Here is a 21,908-nt window from a genome sequence, read left to right on the forward strand (position 1 = left end):
ACGGCCGTTAGAGAGTTTCGCTAGGCTGCTATCTACGCGTCTCAATAGGGCTGCTAAAATCCAAGCGCTGGTATCTATATCGGTCAACGGATCAGTCTAGCTAACGCGGAAACACTGCCAGTATTCTTGGTACACTTCCCCGTACTGATAGTTTTAATTTAATGTAATCATAGAATAGAAAATATAGATATAAGATTTGTTTTGATTGTATAAATTATCCTGTATTAAGAAAATATTGACATTTTTATTTCCAGCATCTGGGACCATCTGGTTGAAATTACAAAAGGAGGGAAAACCACTGTTATAATTACCACACATTACATCGATGAAACGAAACAGGCAAACATTGTAAGTAGTCAAATATTTCATTTGTATATGAGTCTGGTATTTTATATTTGGATAATCAGTAATTATTTTGTACTCTATCGCCGTGCATCAAACATAAAACCATTTTTAAAATTAAACCAAATTAACATAAAACCTTTCTTATACTCGTATCACCGCTCTTCGACAACACTTCTCTGAAAGCCTCGCCTAGTATCGGAATACTGGGTCTTGAATTCTCGAGTGATTGACAATTTCGTGGCCATCTGGAGGGCATAGCCCAAATTGGCTTCGAAGAAACTGGGCGTCATTAATAGAGCACGGCAATACTTCAAGCCGGCCCACATTCTAGCGCTCTACAAAGCGGAGGTCCGGCCACACAGTGCGGTGTTTCCGGGACGATACGACATGGGTACCTTCAAAAAAAGCGCGTACACCTTCCTTAAAGGCCGGCAACGCTCCTGTGATTCCTCTGGTGTTGCAAGAGATTGTGGGCGGCGGTGATCACTTAACACCAGGTATTCAATAAAAAAAACTTATGGCCAGCAAACATATCAAAATCAATCAGCTACAGATCTATTAGCTATCTCTGCTCACAGATTATATTTTTCTGCTCACAAAAATACCAATACTATGCTTTATTAAATAACACTGATAACAATTACCTACTCAAGCACAATATTATATCAAGTCACTGCCTCCTGTAACAGGAAAAATAAATTAAGTTGGCACTCTGAATACATGTAACGAATAAAATGTTAGTGAACTAAAGCGAGTCAAAAACCTTGTCTTACGAGTATAAATTATTACGAAGATAGAACTCTTGTAAAACGATATTAGGTTCCCCAAGAAATTTGCGATGGATCACAGATTTAAATATTCCTAATAGCCTTGCATTAGTCTACTCTATCTCAAAATATGTCTCGCAGTGTTAAATAAATCTTCTCGCAACTTGATTGCTGTCATCAAGAGTTACAATTTGAGTATTTTCCTTCTATATTCGCCGAGGATTTATTACAAGAAAAATTGCTACAGGCACTTTGAGCGCGTCGAAAATTAAACACAATTATATCGCAATTTTATTCAAGCACTCATTTCGGAGAATTACAGTTGGATACTGATATTGTCTTAGGAAAATTAAGAATTCTAGTGACATTTATTTACAGAAAGCGTTAAATTTTTATAAAATGTTTTTCACTAAATAAATGTCTAGATATATTATATTGGCGATTTTTGTACACAGTTGTATTGTTTTCTACTTAAAAAATTAAGCGGTTCAACTTATTTTAACTAAGGTGATTCAAATAACCATGTCGCAAAAGTACGAGATAATTTATTATTATAAGCACAATAAAATTAACACATTCATTAAAGATAAATATTATGATAATACATCATACAAAAAATATTCGCATGGGATATTAAATGAGATTTGTGTGTAAATTACGAGTTATTGTCCCATAAATACTCATGTTTATTCGCAAGAAATATTTTTTATTTCCGTAGCTGTAAATGACAATAGGAACCTTCATGTGATCACTTCGTTTTATTCAGAAGCGCGTGGACAGAAAGATTAAAGTGTATGACATAGAGCGTTCAACACAACAAAATGAAACAAAACGATATCTAAAATTTGTTATTAAGGCTGGGGACTGAGCCAACGGCCTTGAGCAATCGAGAGGAGCTAGTTTACCTATCTGGCACAAGATTGTGTGCACGCCATTATGCTAATTCATAATAAGAAGCATTTTGAATTCTTACAAATATGATATAATTTACAAAAATTACAAAAGTCTGTCATGTTAAATAGTATTAGTAAACATAATTAATATTTAAAATAATTCTTCATACACTTTTATCTAGATTGAATGATTAAAATTAATTTTGAAAAAAATAATTTTCTTCTCATAATAAAAGCTTTATTTAAACCGTTAAGAAATGTTTTCAATTCTGCGCTATTTTAGCGATTTTTTGGGATAGCATCCTTAATTGGTAAAACAAATATTTAAGTTACTCGTGTATCATTCGCGCGTGAGCTCAGCTTTGATGATAATTCCGATGGTTTTCGTCTTACATTAGAATCGTCAGGTGTTCCTCAAGGCTAGCTTCTTCGACCTCTTTTATTCTCTATATTTCTTAATGATATCTCACATTTATAGCATTATATTTTCGCATTCATAATTGTTATTTTATGAGGATGATAAAAAACAAATCGCTCAATGATTGCCATCTTTTACAGGTTGATTTGAATAGATTTGATAATTATTGTCAAATTCATAAGTTAGATCTCAAAGTTTCAAAGTCACATTTACTTGGAAAACAAATCGGATTAAAATAAATTACAATCTTTAAAATAATGTTAAGAATGAAAAACCTGGATGTTATCATGGACTCCAAATTGTTCTATAGTGAACAAATTATATATTATATTTAATTATGACCAAAATTTTTAAAGTTGTTGGTTTTGTCATAAGAACCTGTAGCATGTTTAAAACACTTAAACTGAGTAAATTCTTGTATTGCTCTAATGCCCACAGAATATTAGAATATTCCTCCAAATTTTGGAACCCAAGCTATAACAAATATTATATCGATAGAATTGAATCTATGCAAGTAATATACATCTCTCCAACTCAAACTAAATAGAATCCAGCTCGAAGGACCAATTTAACTATGTACGAGCTGTTGCTACAATACGATAGTCAAATAAGAGATGTTGTTCAGAAATTACGTATAATTTATAAATTAAAAAGATTTTTTTGTTAATGTTAATGAGCACGCGCAGTAAGTGTTCGTCGCGAAATCGTACTGATGCTAATACCGCGCGTTTAGCGTATAGTGTGAGGAAGGTACAATGAGGCTAGATGCAAAAAAAATCTTCAAAAAGTTAATGATAAAATAGATGTTCCCCCTTTACATACATAAATTAAGTTATATGTTTCTAATAAATAGCTCCGTAGTCCTATGAAGATACGCCTTCAAAAATATTAATGCCATTGTGTAAATTACAATGTTTAATGAACTTTTCCATAATATTTAATTTAAGTTCTAATTTTTGTTATTCATTACAAATGTTGGTTATTTTTAGATTGGACTTATGCGAGGTGGAAGATTCTTGGCCGAAGAATCGCCGATGGAGTTGATGAGACGGTATCAAGCGGACAGTTTGGAGGATGTGTTCCTCAAGCTGTCTGTGATGCAGAACATGGGCAAACGCCGTCGGTCAAGCATATTGGCCGACATTGTCGAAAAAGTTGAAATACCAGCCATACCTGTAAGTAGTAAATACACGAATTACAAAAAAGACTCACTTATTGGGACACGGGTTAATAATAATATATAATCAATCTAAGAGAAAACTCCTAAAAAGCGGATCATAAACTAAAATCACATCATCCACATAAACAAAATGTTCATAAATGACTACATGAAAACTACTGGGCCAAATCATGCAAAATTTCTATAACAACAATTCTGCGTCGAACTGAAGAAGACACGTAAAAAGGATCATAAATCTCAGGGTAATCGGTGTACATTAATAAAAATAACAATCGAATTGAGAGTATATGTATCTTGTGCCAAATGCACAATATTTACGATTAAGTCACCTATTTTATATATAATTTTGAGACCATTTCTCACATATCCAGAGAAAAGAATAGAGGTGACTTATTATAACGTTGATATAACCAATACAATTCTCTGATATTCCATATAATTCTTTATAATTTCATTTCGAATGATACCAATACATTAAATTAGACCAAAAACAACTCTTAAAATGGGACATGAAAAATGTCGTTGGTCTATTATAGTAGGTACTATTAGTTAGTAAACTAATCGGAAAATCTGTGTGAAAGTGCTAGCCTAACCTGAAGACGTATGTAGAAATTTATTTGAAATAAAATGATTTACTATTGAGAAATATTTAAAGGAGAAGTCTCTCCACATTTTTACAGATATAATAATAATAATATTATCTTTCATATCCGTTGTATCCAAGCGCACCGCGATATTTATAACTGTCTCCACGATACAAAACTGATGTTAAAATACTATTTACTAATTAAAGTTGATTAATTATATAAATAAACGTTTGAGATTTTTAGGTTTAAACAATAAACGAAAAAAAAAATATAAAATAAAGTCATCAACAGGAAAAAGGAAGGCTCTTAGAAGAAGATAAAGATGAACGAAAGTAAAAAAAACACATTGATTTGTACACTACCACATACATATTAATTCCATTCAACGGTTATATCCGATCCAGTTTCACGATGATGTCTTTTCAGGATCCCACAGCTTTAGACATAGAAGATGGTGACATAGGCGAGATATCTGGCGAATTCGGTGATAACGTATCAATGAGTAGCAAGGGTAGGAGTGTGGTTGCTGATCTGACGTTACCAGTGGAAGCATTACCTCCAGACGATGATGATCCTAAAGGATATATCGAGAGGATTAAGCCAATGAAGTTGCATCATATGAAGGCTTTGATATGGAAGAATTTCTGGAGCTTATTTAGAAATTTCGGGTAAGAATTGCTCTGGTCATAATTAATTAATTAAATATTTTAATTTTAATAATGTGAGCGTTTGGGTAATCTTCCCTTAAAGATCGGTGTGGCGCCTTGTGCACCCATTGGAACCCTTTATCAGGTTGGTACTTGGTAAAACTTGCAGAAGACCTGCGCATTCTGATTGATATATAAAACCTTTCAGACCTATCTGTCAACCGTTTGGACAGCTATAAGGCATGCTTCCTGCCACTTAAGTTTTTCAATCCGTTAATTAGGAATTACCGGTTACCTTGATCTTTTGCAATCCCATGTTCAGACCACAAGATAATTTCGAAATACTTAAATAGTTAATTTATTTCCGTTATACCTTATATTATATTGCACCTTCAATTTCCTTATTCTTATAAGGTCAACTTTCTGGTTACTTCTCTGGTCTGCTGTTGGAAGAGAGACAGATAAAGACAGTCTTTGTATCAGCTGTTTAATTTAAGTTTTATTTGGAAAGGCCACTAAAGTATCTCTGAAATTAAATGCTAGTATAATAGTTTCTTTACCAGGTGTAATTTATTAACGCAAGCAATTTGTATTTGAATGTATTTGTTACAAAGTAGGCAATCTATCATCATTCATATGAAGTGCATGTGATTGAAATATACATTTACGGCCGTTCCCAATATTCAGTCTATCTCTTACTTGAGATAAAAATCGTAATTATCGTTGACTTTTCTGTCCCAATAAACTTATCGACGCTAACTCACCTTATCCGTACACGATGTCTGTCAATGGGACGACCGCGACGTACAGCCTACCAGCGATATAAAGTTTGTATGGAAATTACAAATTCACGCGTCCCAATATCAGGCGATAAGAATTACTTATCGGGTATATTGGGACAGTTTCAGATTTTTGACAGCTAATTACTGACAGTAGAAGGTAGTAATTTATCTCTATCTTTAGATTGTATATTGGGAACGGCCATACATAAGTGTACAAATTAATGTATAGATGGTGCGGCATACGAACTCGCGACTCTTTGATCTCCAAGATTACACATTCAACTTCTTAATCATCAAGGATTCGGTGAAGTTTAGTCGATAGATCTTATTGTATTTGTCCAAATCTTCAGTTCCTTAATTAAGTGTATTCTTGCAGGCTTCTATCATTTATCATTGGTCTACCCCTGTCACAAATGGTACTGTTTTGTCTCGCAATTGGCCACTATCCTGTTGGACTTCCTGTGGGCGTGGTGAACCACGAAGTGCCGAACATAACGCATGGTGTCTGCTCTTACAACAAGGACATTTGCCCATATATCGACGAGACGTCCGAATGGAATTTGACCAGATTTAGCTGCAACTATCTGGACTTTTTGAGTAGGCGGCAATCAAATTTGGTAAGTGATAATACGTTTTATACATACGGTATTTGTCGATATAAATAATAAAATATTCTCGAAAAACCCAAAAATTCTGAGCAGCACCACAATTGCGCTCGTCATCTTGAGATATAAGATGTTAAGTCTCATTTTCCCAGTAATTTCACTAGCTACGGCGCCCTTGAGACCAAAACATAGTAATGCTTACACAATACTGCTTCACGGCAGAAATAGGCGCCGTTGTCATAATCTAGCTGGCATCCGGTACAAAGGAGCCTCCCACTGGTAATCTGGTTAGCTCTCTGTATTTTGTTCTGAATGATTATGTTACTATGTATCTATTTCGAACTAATAATGAATCACCGACTGTATTTGCCTCTTTTTATAAATTTGACTTAAGAATGTTCTATTGTAATATATTCTGTTCTTCTTCGCTTCATTGTGTCTCTTCTACCGCATTTGACACGAGCAGTGTTCCGAAGAGCTGTTTCACCAGATTCCTGCCACTGAACTCCGCCTTCGTAATACACGCAACGAATTAGGATATCATCCCCATCTGGATATGTGGCGGTCCTCCACATTGCGGTTTTCAAGGAGCTTTCTTCCACGTGCTAGAAAGCTGTGAAATGAGCTTCCTTGTGCGGTGTTTCCGGGACGATACGACATGGGTACCGTAAAAAAAAGCGCGTACAGCTTCCTTAAAACCCGGCAACGCTCCTGTGATCACTAAATAACAGGTGACCGGTACGCTCGTTTGTCCTCCTTTTCAATAAAAACAAAAGTTTTAAAATCTATGCTATATTTAATTTCAATCAATATAAAACGCAAACAAAGCAACGGTAAAAAAGTGTCTTAATTAAATAGAAAAATACTGCCATAATACTCTCATGAACAAAAGTCAATGACCACCGTATAATTCTTAATTCTATTCGTGCTCTGGGAAATATTTGAACGTTAAAATATTCATCGTATTAGGAACAATAAAATTAGAAATAAACGTTCTAACATAAAACAGAAGCAATAATAATTACATAATACAATTATGTATATAAATTGTCGTACTTTGGTCACGACATCGTTATTAACATTTTTTAAAAGTGAATGCAACAGTATTTGCAATGAATTCACGAAAGTGTAATATTTTAAAAATAATCCTGTGAAATATTGCGGTCATATAAAATAGAACAAAATAGTGCATGCACATCTTCTGAAAAATAGTACCTCTTTTGATACTTCAGTATGACAAATGGTAAACATCGTTCATATATCTTATGTGAAAGTTTGTCTGTTATTTACTTAAACTTAATATTTAAATATTAATGAAATATAAATAATAATAATAAACGCTAATGTAAAATACTAAAATATTATAAGAGACATAAAAAAACGGCATAATATCTGCTATTGGTTACAATGTGGTCTCAACTCAACATGTTTGCTGGTTTGAAAACCAGCGGTGGTCTTCCGTTAGGCTATTTGGTGACGTCATGATGGAGATATTATATAAAAATAATAAAATATTATATAGCTTCATATGGGTTCACCAATAGATTCACCCCTTCAAAACGTCAGATTAATTTGGAATAAGCACGATAACATAAGCGTTACTAAAACAGAAAAAATAAATATTCGTTAAAAAAAGTAAAGTAACGGTTTATAAGAAAACCAAACTCAAAAGTAGAAAATAATTTTTAAACCGCGATCCTACGTTGGGCTAAAGGATACTTGAAATTTTACAGATCTACTACCCAACAAAAGAAATTGCGATGGCAGAAGCAGTTCGCGGAAAATCCCGTGCCGTTCTCGTCTTTCCTGCTAATTTCTCCCAAAGCTTGCAGGAAAGAATGAAAGATCCAAGACACGCAAGCAATTATACTGTTGACAGCTCTGAAATAGAAGTTCATATGGATGATACAGGTAAGTTTAGATGTAGTTTCCTAGGAACTGGTCCTACTGCAGGAGCTGAAAGGTCAGAGAGAAAATCACCGCATGTAAATCTTTAATGATCTCTTGTCCTTGAGACAAACTAGATGTGAGGGTCATTGCCTGCAGTGTGCTCAATAAATATATCACTGGGCAAGGCCGGTTACACGGTCAAGATCCTCGTGATTATCCATAGTTTGGGTTTAACACGACAGCAAGTAGAACACACGGTATTATATTCAGCAAGAAACGATTCACTTCAAATGTATGTGGAGTGTTCAAAGAGGTGTGTTCCGAAGAGCTGTTTGACCTGATTCCTGCCGCCAAATTCCACCTTCGCACGACACGCCACAAGTTAGGATATCATCCCCACCATCTGGATGTGTGGCGGTCCTCCACAGTGCGGTTTTCAAGGAGCTTTCTTCGACGTACTACAAAGCTGTGGAATGAACTTCCTTGTGTGGTGTTTCCAGGACGATACCACATGGGTACCATCAAAAAAAGCGCGTACACCTTCCTTAAAGGTCGGCAACACTCCTGTGATTCCTCTGGTGTTGCAAGAGGATGTGGGCGGCGGTGATTACTTAACACCAGGTGACCCGTACGCTCGTTTTTCCTCCTTTTCCATAAAAAAAAAATAACAGCTAAAATAGGTAACATAATGAGAGCGTGGTGTTCCCGGCATGCACGTGCGCCACAACCGCCTCGCTCGATAATTGTTCACTGACTGCGTGCTCGGCGCTCGGCCGGTGCCCGCTCTCGCCCGTACTCGCAACGCACGCTGATTACACCCGAGCTAAGACGAATACTGAATCATCATCGTATAAAAATAAGTTAGAATAAATATTACTGGATTCAAGAAAAATTGTGATTTGAATTCATTCAATTCAAGAAGAAAGAGTTAACTGTACGTGCCGTTTAATACGTTAGCTAGAGTTAATATAGCTCATAGGTCTTAGTATTTTTTATTTTTTACATTAAAATACCAGACAGTATACCTACCAGGACTCACTGAACACAAAGACAAAGAAGGCTTATTTATTTATTATATAGGTATTAAACAAAAGAAGTAATATTTTATGATTTAAACAAGCCAGAATAAGATAACAAAACATTTACAATTACTATAATAAGCTACTTAGAAAATAAACTTTACGGTATAAGGTTACAGGAGTGTGTGTGCGTGTATGTAAGGTTGTGTGTAGTGTATTTGAGGGTGTATGTAGTATGTGTGTGTGTGTGTTTGGATAATCATTGCAGTCGATGTATATTTCTTATTTCTCTTTTTTTAGCTGTACTTTGGACAAGGATAACACTTATTACAGTATAGTAGATTTTTTAGAGGATAATGATGCATGGTTCTTGTCTGGTTCTAAATTGTATTGCAGGCCATCTAAATTGTATTATATTATATTAAATAGGCTAAGTTGTTAAATGATTTAAAAGATGGGCTGGGAGTTTCTTACCATTTCTTCTCCCCATATTTTTTTTTTTTTTTTTTTTTTTTTTTTTATGAAAAATACGGGACGAGACGAGCAGGACGTTCAGCTGATGGTATTCGATACGCCCAGCCCAAATGATTTAAAAGATGGGCTGGGAGTTTCTTACCATTTCTTCTCCCCATATTTTTTGTTTTGTTTTTTTTTTTTTTTTTATGAAAAATACGGGACGAGACGAGCAGGACGTTCAGCTGATGGTATTCGATACGCCCTGCCCATTAAAATGCAGTGCCGCTCAGGATTCTCGAAAAACCCAAAAATTCTGAGCAACACCACAATTGCGCTCGTCACCCTGAGACATAAGATGTTAAGTCTCATTTGCCCAGTAATTTCACTAGGTACGGCGCCCTTCAGACCGAAACACAGTAATGTTTACACATTACTGCTTCACGGCACAAATAGGCGCCGTTGTGCTATCCATAATCTAGCCGGCTTTCTGTGTAAAGGAGCTTCCCACTGGTTCTTCTCCCCATGTCAAAGCTCCTTTACCAACTGTTATGTTATTGTCACTTCCTATGGTGAATAAATATATTTCTGCTCTATTCTTATAGTCAGCGATCAATATATATGTATCTCTTTTATTCACACGGATCTATAATTGACGTGTATTGAGAAAGAAAATTGTTGATATCTAATCACTTTCTCGCCAACGGTGGTAGACTTACCTAAACAAATACATAAAAAAACCAAACAATACACTTAATAGTTATTTATGCAACTGTTGTGTAATAAGGGGTATTAAAACACGAATGTGGATTGGTGATAATAGTATCACATGAGTGTTTTAATACCTAATTATCAACAGTTTCATACAAGACTTTATCTACACCCATAATATGAATCCTCTTAAAGATTCTGGAACAGTTAGCTTACTGCTTTTCTTTAATAGAGGATTTATGGGTGTAGATAAACACTTTAACGTGACATGCTCCGTCTTGTTATGAAATATTAGCTCAAAAAGTTACAAAAGTAATCTGTTACAATATTTTCAAGATCATTAAACGTATAACGACGTATCTGAAATAATCTTGATGCAAATATTTGTACAAGTTGTGAAGAATTGAATTCGTAATATAAAATATTATTTTCTGAAGGAAAAACTCATTTACATAATATTGTAATATCTCACGACTCGAATCTAGATTTGCTTTTATGATTATACATTAATTGTATTTATTGTGATATTTCGTATTAAAAGGTTTTGAAGATTCACAAGGTCAAAGATTATTAAGGATTATTTCGCGAAGAAGTTTCGATATATTGTCAATAAAGGCATTTATTATCTCAAAATTGATTTATTTATAATCCTTTTTAAAGGCGCTCTGAGAGAGAAAAAGGGGCGCTAGAAACTTTCCCAGCACTCTTTTTGCGCCCTTTTTAATAAAATACACAATATTGTACTGTCATTGTTTTTGCTATATAATTGGCTGGATCACTTGGCGTTGCGTAGAGATGTCGCTTCATTGTGTGTCTTCTACCGCATTTATCACGGGGAGTGTTCCGAAGAGCTGTTTAACCTGATTCCACCTTCACACGACACGTCACAAGTTAGGATATCATCTCCACCATCTGGATGTCTGGTGATCCTCCACAGTGCGGTTTTCAAGGAGCTTTCTTCCTCGTACTACAAAGCTGTGGAATGAGCTTACTTATGCGGTGATTCCGCGACGATACTACATGGGCACCTACAAAAAAAGCGCATACACCTTCCATAAAGGCCGGCAACGCTCATGTGATTCCTCTGGTGTTGCAAGAGATTGTGGGAGGCGGTGACAACTTAACACCAGATGACCCGTACGCTCGTTTGTCCTCCTATTTCATAAAAAAAATCATAATCTTGTCCCAGGCTGTCCGTTCACTTAAATATTCAGCTATGGAGTAGTAGGATTTACGACAGAGCCATTTTTTAAATAAAACTTTTAAATTTATTTATAGATTATGCCTGATCAGTGGTGAACCCTTAGAAATTATAATTAGTTATTTAAGTTTTTTTTTACACCGTCATAATTTCCATAATGCTTCATCAAATTTAACAATAATAAATACATAATTTTTCCCATAGTTTGATATTTACCAAAATTATAGTACAATCCGAGTCCAAGTCCGATGACAGTAGAATCATTAATTAATTTGTAGTAGGTATTGTTAATTAATTACGAGCATCGATGATTTTAATTCCTTCAATGCGACCATTTGTAAACATGCGAAATATTCGCATTTTTCTACTGTTATTGCATTACTCATTATTATTTCTATAATAATATAGTTTTTTATGCAACTGTTGTGTAATAAGGGGTATTAAAACACATGAGTGTTTTAATACCTAATTATCAACAGTTGCATACAAGACTTTATCTACACCCTTAATATGAATCCTCTAAAAATGATTCTGAAACAGTTAGCTTACTGCTAACATTAAAAAAGCCAGTCCTAGTAACCATAATATCATCCACAGGAGTGTTATTATGAAAACGGATGCTGTAATGTTGTACTAAATTTCATTACAACACTCGTTTGGATGATGTAATGGTTGTTAGGACATTGGCAATAAGCTAACTGTTTCAGAATCTTTAATAGAGGATATAAAGCATGGGTGTACATAAAGTAATTAACATCTTTTGTTTCGTTTAGCAAATCAAAGTAATATATATACCTTACATTTTAACTTGTCAGTGACTGAATACTTTAGAAAAAACTATTGCTCTTGATTTGAATTACCATTGAGTGTGTTGATAATATAAAGATGATATAAAACTCTTACAGGCCAATGAATTCTTATAACGAAAAAACTTTACTCTCGTCTATCATTAGCAAGAAAAGCAATTAAGAGCCGAGCTGTAATCTCGACGTTACCTTGTCTTTTATTATTACGACTCGGGGTTTGCACAAAAACATCGCTTCTTTTCAGTAAATATTTTTTATCCGGTCTCTCACAGACTGGTAATGTAATGCGATAGGAAAAATAACGACTGTTGTGTGTCGTAATAGTGAATAAATAATATTTGGTGGTGGCTGCATGATACTGTCATCAAAAACCCTTTTATTGATAAAATTAAAGCTATATTTTCGTTCGCCAATTATTCGCATATTTTTTTTTGGGACATAAAAAATTTCCATACTAAATGATTACATAAGAAATAGAAATAGCATATTAAGTGCATAACATACGAAAATGTCCAAGGGTAACATGACAAGAAAGAAAAGAAGACTCTATTTATGCAGTAATTGTGAAGTGAAGTAAGAAAATTAAAAGCAGAGTATTGTAATTACGATGGAAAACAATACATTTACTTAATTTTCGTCAAATGCACAAGGCAAATAATACCGTAAATTAAAGGAACCTTCAATTTATCCTTCTCGATGTAATTATGATTAGGGAACAGCTACACGATCAATCTCCGTCACGAATGATGTATCAATATTACGCTGTGTATAATATATTATGCGATTGCCCAGCAGGTGTTCTCTGCCAAATGTTGTTAGATAAGGCTGTTCTATACTCAATTACTTAGTAACGATCACAGTCATATTACGATCTCGAGGCAAAGAAAAATGTGTTTTGTATTTAAGTATTCAAACATTTTTCTCTCAAGGTAAATTGATTTATTTAATCGAAGCATTTACGCTTGTTATCTGTATATTTTTATCATTAAAGTCAATGTCAAATAAACGTTATTCAATTACCTACCTTAATTTACTTCCTTATGTTCGAAAAAAGTACAGCTCGTGAGAAGAACATATAAGAAACTCAACGGCCGCTCTTTTCAATTCTCATGTCAAGGGGTAGGTCATTTATGTAATGGCGGTAGAACTCTAGAGGCCAGGCCTTAATGAAATCAGTGAAGGAATTTTATATTGCTTCTTGTGAAGAAAATATTTTACCATAAAAAAATGTCATGATAGCAGAAAAATGGTGGTCAAATTTAATTTGTACCAAAATTTTAGGACGATGCAAGGTTTCGAAGTCACGCCTCTCAGGTTCCATCCGACCGCTCTTACCAACTGACCCAACCGTCCGAGTGACGCATTGACCATAAATCTTGGTATTTCTTTTTCATCAGGTTGTGGCTTCATCTACATCATCTACTTTACAGTTGATAACCTGCTCAACCTCAAATATTGCAATTGGGTCACACTGTCCAAACATTTTGGTAGAAATTAAATTTGTATATTTAATCCCAGAAGTAGGGGACATCTCTTAAAAATAACAAACTGCTTAAAATGTCATTTGGGACCAGTTTTAGCTAGCAATGATGAAGGCTGATTGCCGAGTCGGGACAGTATCACTACGAGCTCCGCCATATTGCTTGACCGGACCTGAGGAGGTTGCAATGAATTACACCGACAACTGACCATCAAACAGTTAACTTAATTTTTCGGTTTGATATTAACGTTTTACTTGGAGGCTATTGATGTTCGCTTCAACTATCGTATAGAATCCACTTATTATACACGTAAACCATTCACCTAAAAATACCTTTATTTCTTTACTGCTTCAACATAATAAGGCAAGTTTCTACTCGTGCTTTTCTCTGTAAGTCAGCTGAATCATGGGGGTGCCCGATGTGTCCCATTATTTTCAAGCTTTTTAATTTCTTCTACGTCTTCTATCATCTAATTCAATTCATCATTATTTACCTTAGAGGATAATCTTCTTTGGAACACAATAAAAATCTAACTTATGCACGGTATGTTCATTAACCGAATTCTTTCCGAACACAATATCATTAATATTTCGAGCTGTTTCTGCTGCATTATTTCCACGCTGTATCGTATTAAAAATTCTTTCTTTTAAAGCCAAAAAATCATTGAATCATCCTTCATTAGAATGTTCTAGTTGCCATAAGAAAAAATCAACAATCTGAAATGCTTATCTTAATCCCAAGTAACTAGTACACCACTACCATAATTTTATATTTACTCCTTCTTATTATAAATAAATCTGTCGCGAAAATCTACAGCAGATTTTAATAAAAAGAATATCGTAATAATAACGTAATTTTCACAGTTGTCACATGTCAATCCCTTTCTTCGTCTTACCAAAATAATACAGTAATTTGGACGTGTTCGGAATGATTCTCGTTAAACAGTCCACAATATATTACTCGTATTAACTGTCATTCTAGTTGATTTATAGTTGGACTTACTTTGATTCGGCTATTGATTTGTTGCTTATCGATGTGTCTATGGGTCCAGTTAAGGCTTTATACGCACGGATAATATCTCGATGGTATTGTCTTGTTATATAAAGTGACAGTGATGAGATTTTCCCTTGTGATGGATCACAGATAAATCGTACAGGGATCTGTGGGGTTAGCCAAGTTGACTATCTATCATCGTAAGCGCTTTTAGATACTACGGCTAAGTGGCATCGAATTAGCTGTTATACTTAAGGTTTAAGTCAAATTTAACGATAGCAGTAACGCGCACTTACTACCATCTGCGGAATGTGTTACACATAGGCATAGTTAAAGTTAAAGATAAAAAGTGAAATATCATATCAATATGGAATGTTTAGTTGCTATTTAGCTATTTAACTTTAACAATAGCTTTAACCGGCGAAGATTGGACAGTTACGGTTACAGTTAAAGTTTTGACATCATATGGATATGGATACATTTGTGTTTTGATTGTTAGTGTTTAGCGTGTTACAAAGGTAATTTTATTTGATTCATTAGCAGAAAAAGGCAATGTAGACCAAAAATAAAACTAATAATTCTCTGCACGAGCATCTTACTAATCTAAATATACAAAAAGAGGCACAATATGATTCATTTGGTAATAACTATTTAAAATGTTATAAATGATTATGTAAATTCCTCTAAGTTTCACAAAATCACTTCAACACGTGATTCGCTTGCACACTACGCATTTTAGGAGCTGTTAACTCGCCAATCGCTGGCGTGAAAGCTATTCTCTAACTTAGCGGAATCAACATTAACAAATTTCATTTATAACGTTGGTGCCATTTTTCCAATAGATTAGTGTATCTTTTTTGAAATAATTAAAAACCTAACATATTTCTTTGTATATTTGTTATTGGTTATAAAAATAAGATTTCATTTGTCCACAGATAAGCAAGTCGAATGGATGCTGAATCGTGATATACAACTGTCATTAATGGAGGCCACAGAACACTTGGCTACTATTTGCGGTCTACCTAAAAAGCTTCTCTCTATACCTGTAACTGTAAGTACCTTTATATTCCAGTATTTTTTACACACTTTTACACAAAGGCACTTTTAGCCTATACTATGGGTACAAAAAACGATATAGTTAATACGATGCTTACTATATACATAAATACATATAAACATCCATGACTCGGTATCTAACAGCCACAATCATCATATAAATGCTGTCCACCTACCGGGATTCAAACCCGAGACCTCTAGCTCAATAAGCAGGGTCATTAAACACTGGGCTATATTGATCATCGCGAGTTTTATAGACATTTAAATAAAATACTTTTTAAAGGATGAAAACACGTGTAACTGCAAGTGTTTTTTCATGGTATTTGCGTAAAAGTTAAATTTTGAGAGGGAATGCCTCGCCAATACCTTACTGTACAATATTTTATGGTTATAGTACTTTAAAAAGTATTTTATTTAAATACTTTTATGTTTTTTTTACGCTCTATATATCAATCTATCTATCCTAAGCCTTCGAACCTCTGTATTATGCTATTGATTGTCTTCTAATAGTCAAAATATACGTTGCGAGCCTTTGAGGTGGTTCTGTGCTCTATGCTTGAAGAATCCAAAGCCATATTCAAATTGTATTTTAAAGTAAATAACATAAAATATTTTGTTCACAGTTCCATGAACCAATATTTGGCTTAGAAGTGCCAAATTTCACTGACTTCGCTGGACCGGGAGTTATACTTACGTAAGTTAAATGTTTTTGTAATTAGTCTACGTTAGCATTTTTATGTGTCGAATGAAATGAAGTCATTCAGATGAAGTCAGTCTAGTTCATGAAGTCCGTGGCTGGACGCAAGAACTGTGGGGTACAGTGTGAAGCAGAGTGGCGTACCCCTCCCCTCCCCTCGCCCCGCCCCACGGGTCATACCGATTCATTGTATTGCGTAACGGTACTCGTATTTATGCTTGTCATGAATGATGTGATGAAATCATTTTATTACATGCCGTGTGCATGAACTTTTTTACGGGTTAAAATAATTATTAAAATATTGTAACAAATTGAAAAAAATAAAAATTACGCTTATGTATATTGCTTTTGGATTATATTGCGCAAAAGAGTTTTTTACCTGTTACAAGGTATTCCTCGAGACTAAGACACGTCTGAACAATTTTTGAATGAAAGTAATTAAGTAATATTTTACTTAATTTTGCAGGATTATTTTCTTTTTGGCTGTCGCGTTGACTTCTGGAGCCATGTTGGCGGAAAGAAATGAGGGTATACTTGAACGATCATTGGTCTCTGGTATAACAGGTATGTTGAGCTCATTTTGTAGTACTACAAGCATTTTTATTACATTAAATAATCATTATATTGGTAAGATTTCAACAAAATCTACTAGTGGGAGGCTCCTTTACACAGGATGCCGGCTAGATTATGGGAACCACAACGGCGCCTGTTTCTGCCGTGAAGCAGTAATGTGTAAACATTACTGTGGTTCGGTCTGAAGGGCGCCGTAACTAGTGAAATTACTGGGCAAATGAGACTTAACATCTAATGTCTCAAGGTGACAAGCGCAGTTGTAGTGCCGCTCAGAATATTTGTGATTTTCAAGAATCCTGAGAGGCACCGCATTGTAATGGGCAAGGCGTATCAGTTACCATTAACTAAACGTCCTGCTCGTCTCGTCCCTTATTTTCATAAAAAAAAATTCGCAAGTTTTACCGTGAACTTTGCTAAAACTTCAAAATCTTAAGAATAATATTTTTATTACCGAATATTATTTAACCGAAGAAATAAAAACTGCTCTACATATTTTATGATTATAGATAAATAATTTTTCAACAGGTACGGAGATTCTGTTCTCGCACGTGCTCGTCCAGATGATAGTGATGATCTTCCAGACTTCTATGGTCCTCATCATGGGCTTTGTCTTCTTCGACCTGACTATCAAGGGACCCGTCGGTTGGGTCACAGTTCTGACTCTCATCAACGGTCTTTGTGGAATGACATTTGGTAAGTTGGAGTTTTGTTCACGGAAATCTTTATTAGATTTTGGAAGTTCCAAGCACCTGTGGGAGGCTCATTTGCACCGGATGCCGGCTAGATTATGGGTACCACAACGACGCTTTTTTCTGCCGTGATGCAGTAATGTATAAGCATTATTGTGTTTCCGTCTGAAGGGCTCCATAGCTAGTGAAATTACTAGCCAATGAGGCTTAACACCTTTTGTCTCAAGGTGACGAGCGCAATTGTAGTGCCGCTCAGAATTTTTGTGTTTTTCAAGAATCCTGAGCGGCACTGCTTTTTAATCATTAAATAACATAAAAAACCCAAATTCTTCTTTCGTATCTCCTTTTTTTACCGAAATGGTGAGCGTGATTTAAGAACCATCAAAAAAAAATTGTAAGAACCATGGACGTCAAATATAGTAGCGTATAGACGACCCGACAGACCGCTAATGTATGATCAATTTTTATTTGTCAATAAATATTTAATGTCAAGCGTGGCTGACTGTTTACGACTTGACAGTTAAAAACGGTTATACAACCAAAAGATTCGCATACATTTTCTATCTTGCTCTATTTATTTGTCTATACGCTGGTATATTGTCACTCTATCGTTACAACCGAAACATGAATGACTTTTGTGACTATGGAAGAACCGATTCTAATTTATGCTTTTTTATGAAATAAATAAAGAATAAGCTACAAAATGCCCCATCTCTTTTCCAACGCATATTACAAAAACCATACCAATACCATATCAAACAAGAAAGTCTGCCAAAGTAAAATCTTCCAAAGTATAGATCCACGTTTGTGTTGAAGTAAAAGTTCCTTGAAATCAGTCAGACGTATTCTAAGCAGTGTTAGAGTTAGTATCGTGTAGCAATGCTGTGTACATCCCAGCTGCGATAGGCTTTCAATGCATAATATTATGAATGCCCGGATGCCTCCGACATTGTCCGCCATTTCTTTATCAGATTTTGTTCACATTTTATAGGTTTTTTAAGATAAGATAAGATAAACTTTATTTGCATTGAATAGGTTTCATTACAAGATGGTATAGTACAAATGTTTACAGTATGCTGTTCAGCTCTATACAAAGCATGCAAATGTCAGAGATTTACAATTATTTATATAAATAAGAAACTTAAATAAGAAATTGCTAAGAAATTAATGCGGTTCCTTATATTTTAAATTAAAGCACAATAAATAATCATAACGCAAGATATCGGCCAGTAAAATAAGCGTTAAAATCGGCTCAGTCTTTTCGTAGATTATCCGGAACACAGCCACACGAAAACTTAAAAATGGTGCCTATTGTTGTAAATTAAATGTACTCCAACTACCCATAAGAACCGTAGAACATTTACATTATTTATTTATCTTTAATTTCAGCAAGTATCGTAGTTATGAACATTTTTTGTATGTACTTAGCATTGCACTTAATTAGCACTTAAAGATTTACAAAATAACTTGTGGATAGCGTATCTGAGTACAATTTAATTAGTTTTTAATGCAATATTTTTTTTAATGTACTCTATAAGTTCTCGTTGTTTGCTTTTCATAATAAAGAATTTAAAAAATTCGATAAAATGAAGTTACATAATTTTTTTCGTTTGTAATAACTAGTATGAACTTATATTATATGAAAGTGAATCTGCCTTAGCAAAAAAGTTTTCTACCAATATCTCAGTCTTGAGACTTCTATTATTTAGGGTTTTCACAATGGAAAACACAAACAGTAGGTCTTTTAACAAATCTCAACATATTCATTTTTATTTAATTCTTTTTAGGGAATAGAATCATTGATAAACATAAAATATCGGTTAATCTAAGGAATATTACTGAACATATTTTCATTCCTTTACATTATCTGAGAAATAGTGGGGAAATAGATGATTTTATTAGTTTTTCTTTCGTCGAAAATAGACTAATATTATATTTTCTTTACAGGCTTCGTGGTGTCATGTATTTGTGATACAGAGAGAACTGCTACGTACTTAGCCCTGGGATCTTTCCTTCCCATGATAATGCTTTGTGGTATCATCTGGCCAGTTGAAGGTATGTTTAATACAAGAATTTAATTAGCGAAATCCAAAACACAAATTTTCACCCTATGTAATTAAGTTAATCCAACTCGGATGGTCAGCGTCCGGGAAGCTCCGTTAAATCTTCCGTCCAAAATACCACAGTGGCTGAAGACGAAGGCTTTTAACCAATGTGTGTTGCCAGTGATGACATACGGAACGCAGACGTGGTCGCTAACTATGGGCCTTATGAGGAAGCTCATTGTTGCTCAGCGGGCAATGGAGGGCTATGCTTGGAGTTTCCCTATGAGATCGAATACACATACAATACAGAAATAAGGAGATCCGTAGGAGAACCAAAGTCACCGAAATAGCCCAAATGATTGCGAAACTGAAAGGCAGGGTACAAGCTCGATGGACAGATGGCCGTTGGGGCAGTAAGGTCCTCGAATGGTGACCACGTACTGCCGGAGTAGATTGGATGAGGGCAGCGCAGGACCAATCGTCATGGCGATCTTTGAGGGAGGCCTTTGTCCAGCAGTGAACGTCTTCCGGCTGAAATGATGATGATAAAGTTTAAGTTATTCAGTGATAGCTATTTTAGAGTTGGTTTCATGTCATATACCTCATATGTCATATACATTTGTGATCTATTAATTTGTTATCGTAGTAGACCTTGGTAAGTGGAAGTCTACGCCGTCATAAAACAAATGAAATGTAAAAATTTACGTTTTTAGTGTAAAGGTAAGCGATTTAACTTAAATTCTTGCAAAGACTCTCGCATAAAAAATATCCTATTTGAAATCTTTATAAAGTTTGTTGCCCCAAAGAAAACAAGTAAACAACCCACACGTCATATTTCCTCAAAACATGGAATATATTATACACGCGAACTAAAGATATTTCAAATTTTAAACTTTGTCTTTATCTTACCTTTGTGACTACAGAATTACATGACAGGGAGAAGTAATTTTAAACTTGAGTACCTTTTTATTGCGTTTATTAATAAGGCAGGATGTGTTTAACACACGTGCAAAAAGCAATGTGAATTCCTAAAATGATTTTGGTAGGAATATCATCGCCACCATCTGGATGTGTGGTGTTCCTCCAGAGTGCGGCTTTCATGGAACTCTTGGTGACTTCAAAAAGAGCACGTACACCTTTTTCAATAGACCGGTAATGCTCCTGTGATTCTTCTGGTATTGCAAGTCCTCTTTCGTAAAAGAGGAAGTTATTTGGCCTAACATGGAGTAGTCCTCTCTCTGGGCGAGATTCACCAGCTGCCTCTTCAACGAAGAGAATTTCTTATATATCGACCTATACAATTTTATTATCTTCAAACTTTTCTTAACCTCTGTTATAGCAGACGTTCATGAGATGCTTAGACCTATTCAGAGATTCGTTTCCAAAGTAACGCAAAAATGTATAAAAAATATAATAAATAAATACCTAACCAAATCAACTATTTTTTTATACATTCACATTAATACACATACGAATATATACATATTACAGTCGCTTGAATTCATCATACAGTCTTAAATTCGCTACATCATAGAATGGATGGTTTATAATTTACTACCCTAGGTGCCAAGCTGCCACACCGAGCGTTGCGCGTTGCGCCTATAGTGTCTAGCGAGGCCAATGAGTGTTTGGACTCGTTTATAAAAACGAACGTCGGCGCTTTTGTTTTTAGACAAGCTAGCGCTTTGCTAGATAACATAAACAATAGATACTGCGTAATTAAAACAAATTTCGTATAAAGTAGGGCTGTCATGTATTTTTATGATGTTTTTAGATTTACCTACAGATTACATTTCGATTATTAGTAATGAATGTAGTAATTTTTTATAACTAAAACATACTTCAAAGTTACTAATTAGTAATAGAACAGTTACTAAGACATCATAGATAATACAAAAAGGAATTTTTTAATCGACTGCTACTGACAATTTTTACTGCTGACCGCATTTTGACGGCTTGTCGTATTTTACACAGATAAAGTTTTAAAATAATTTTTTTTTTACTTTTATAGTTTGTTAAATTATACTTATTTTATAAAACAATTTCATATATATTTTCGCATGCACCTTA

The 21,908-nt window shown here is 34.6% G+C and overlaps 1 protein-coding gene across 2 annotated transcripts in view; it reads left to right on the forward strand.

Moving 5' to 3' along the window:
- LOC126979705 (ABC transporter G family member 23) overlaps positions 1 to 21,908 on the forward strand; it is an 88,934-nt gene that overhangs the window by 64,078 nt on the left and 2,948 nt on the right. For both annotated transcript variants that reach the window (XM_050829171.1, XM_050829172.1), the window contains 10 exons: positions 255 to 348; positions 3,413 to 3,598; positions 4,617 to 4,858; positions 5,996 to 6,236; positions 7,958 to 8,135; positions 15,714 to 15,829; positions 16,458 to 16,528; positions 16,998 to 17,095; positions 17,630 to 17,797; positions 19,741 to 19,848. In XM_050829171.1, coding sequence (XP_050685128.1) covers positions 255 to 348; positions 3,413 to 3,598; positions 4,617 to 4,858; positions 5,996 to 6,236; positions 7,958 to 8,135; positions 15,714 to 15,829; positions 16,458 to 16,528; positions 16,998 to 17,095; positions 17,630 to 17,797; positions 19,741 to 19,848 — 1,502 coding nt within the window. The remainder of the gene's footprint in view (positions 1 to 254; positions 349 to 3,412; positions 3,599 to 4,616; positions 4,859 to 5,995; positions 6,237 to 7,957; positions 8,136 to 15,713; positions 15,830 to 16,457; positions 16,529 to 16,997; positions 17,096 to 17,629; positions 17,798 to 19,740; positions 19,849 to 21,908) is intronic.

This window comes from Leptidea sinapis, chromosome 4 (genome assembly GCF_905404315.1).
Source record: "Leptidea sinapis chromosome 4, ilLepSina1.1, whole genome shotgun sequence".
Classification (NCBI taxonomy): domain Eukaryota; kingdom Metazoa; phylum Arthropoda; class Insecta; order Lepidoptera; family Pieridae; genus Leptidea; species Leptidea sinapis.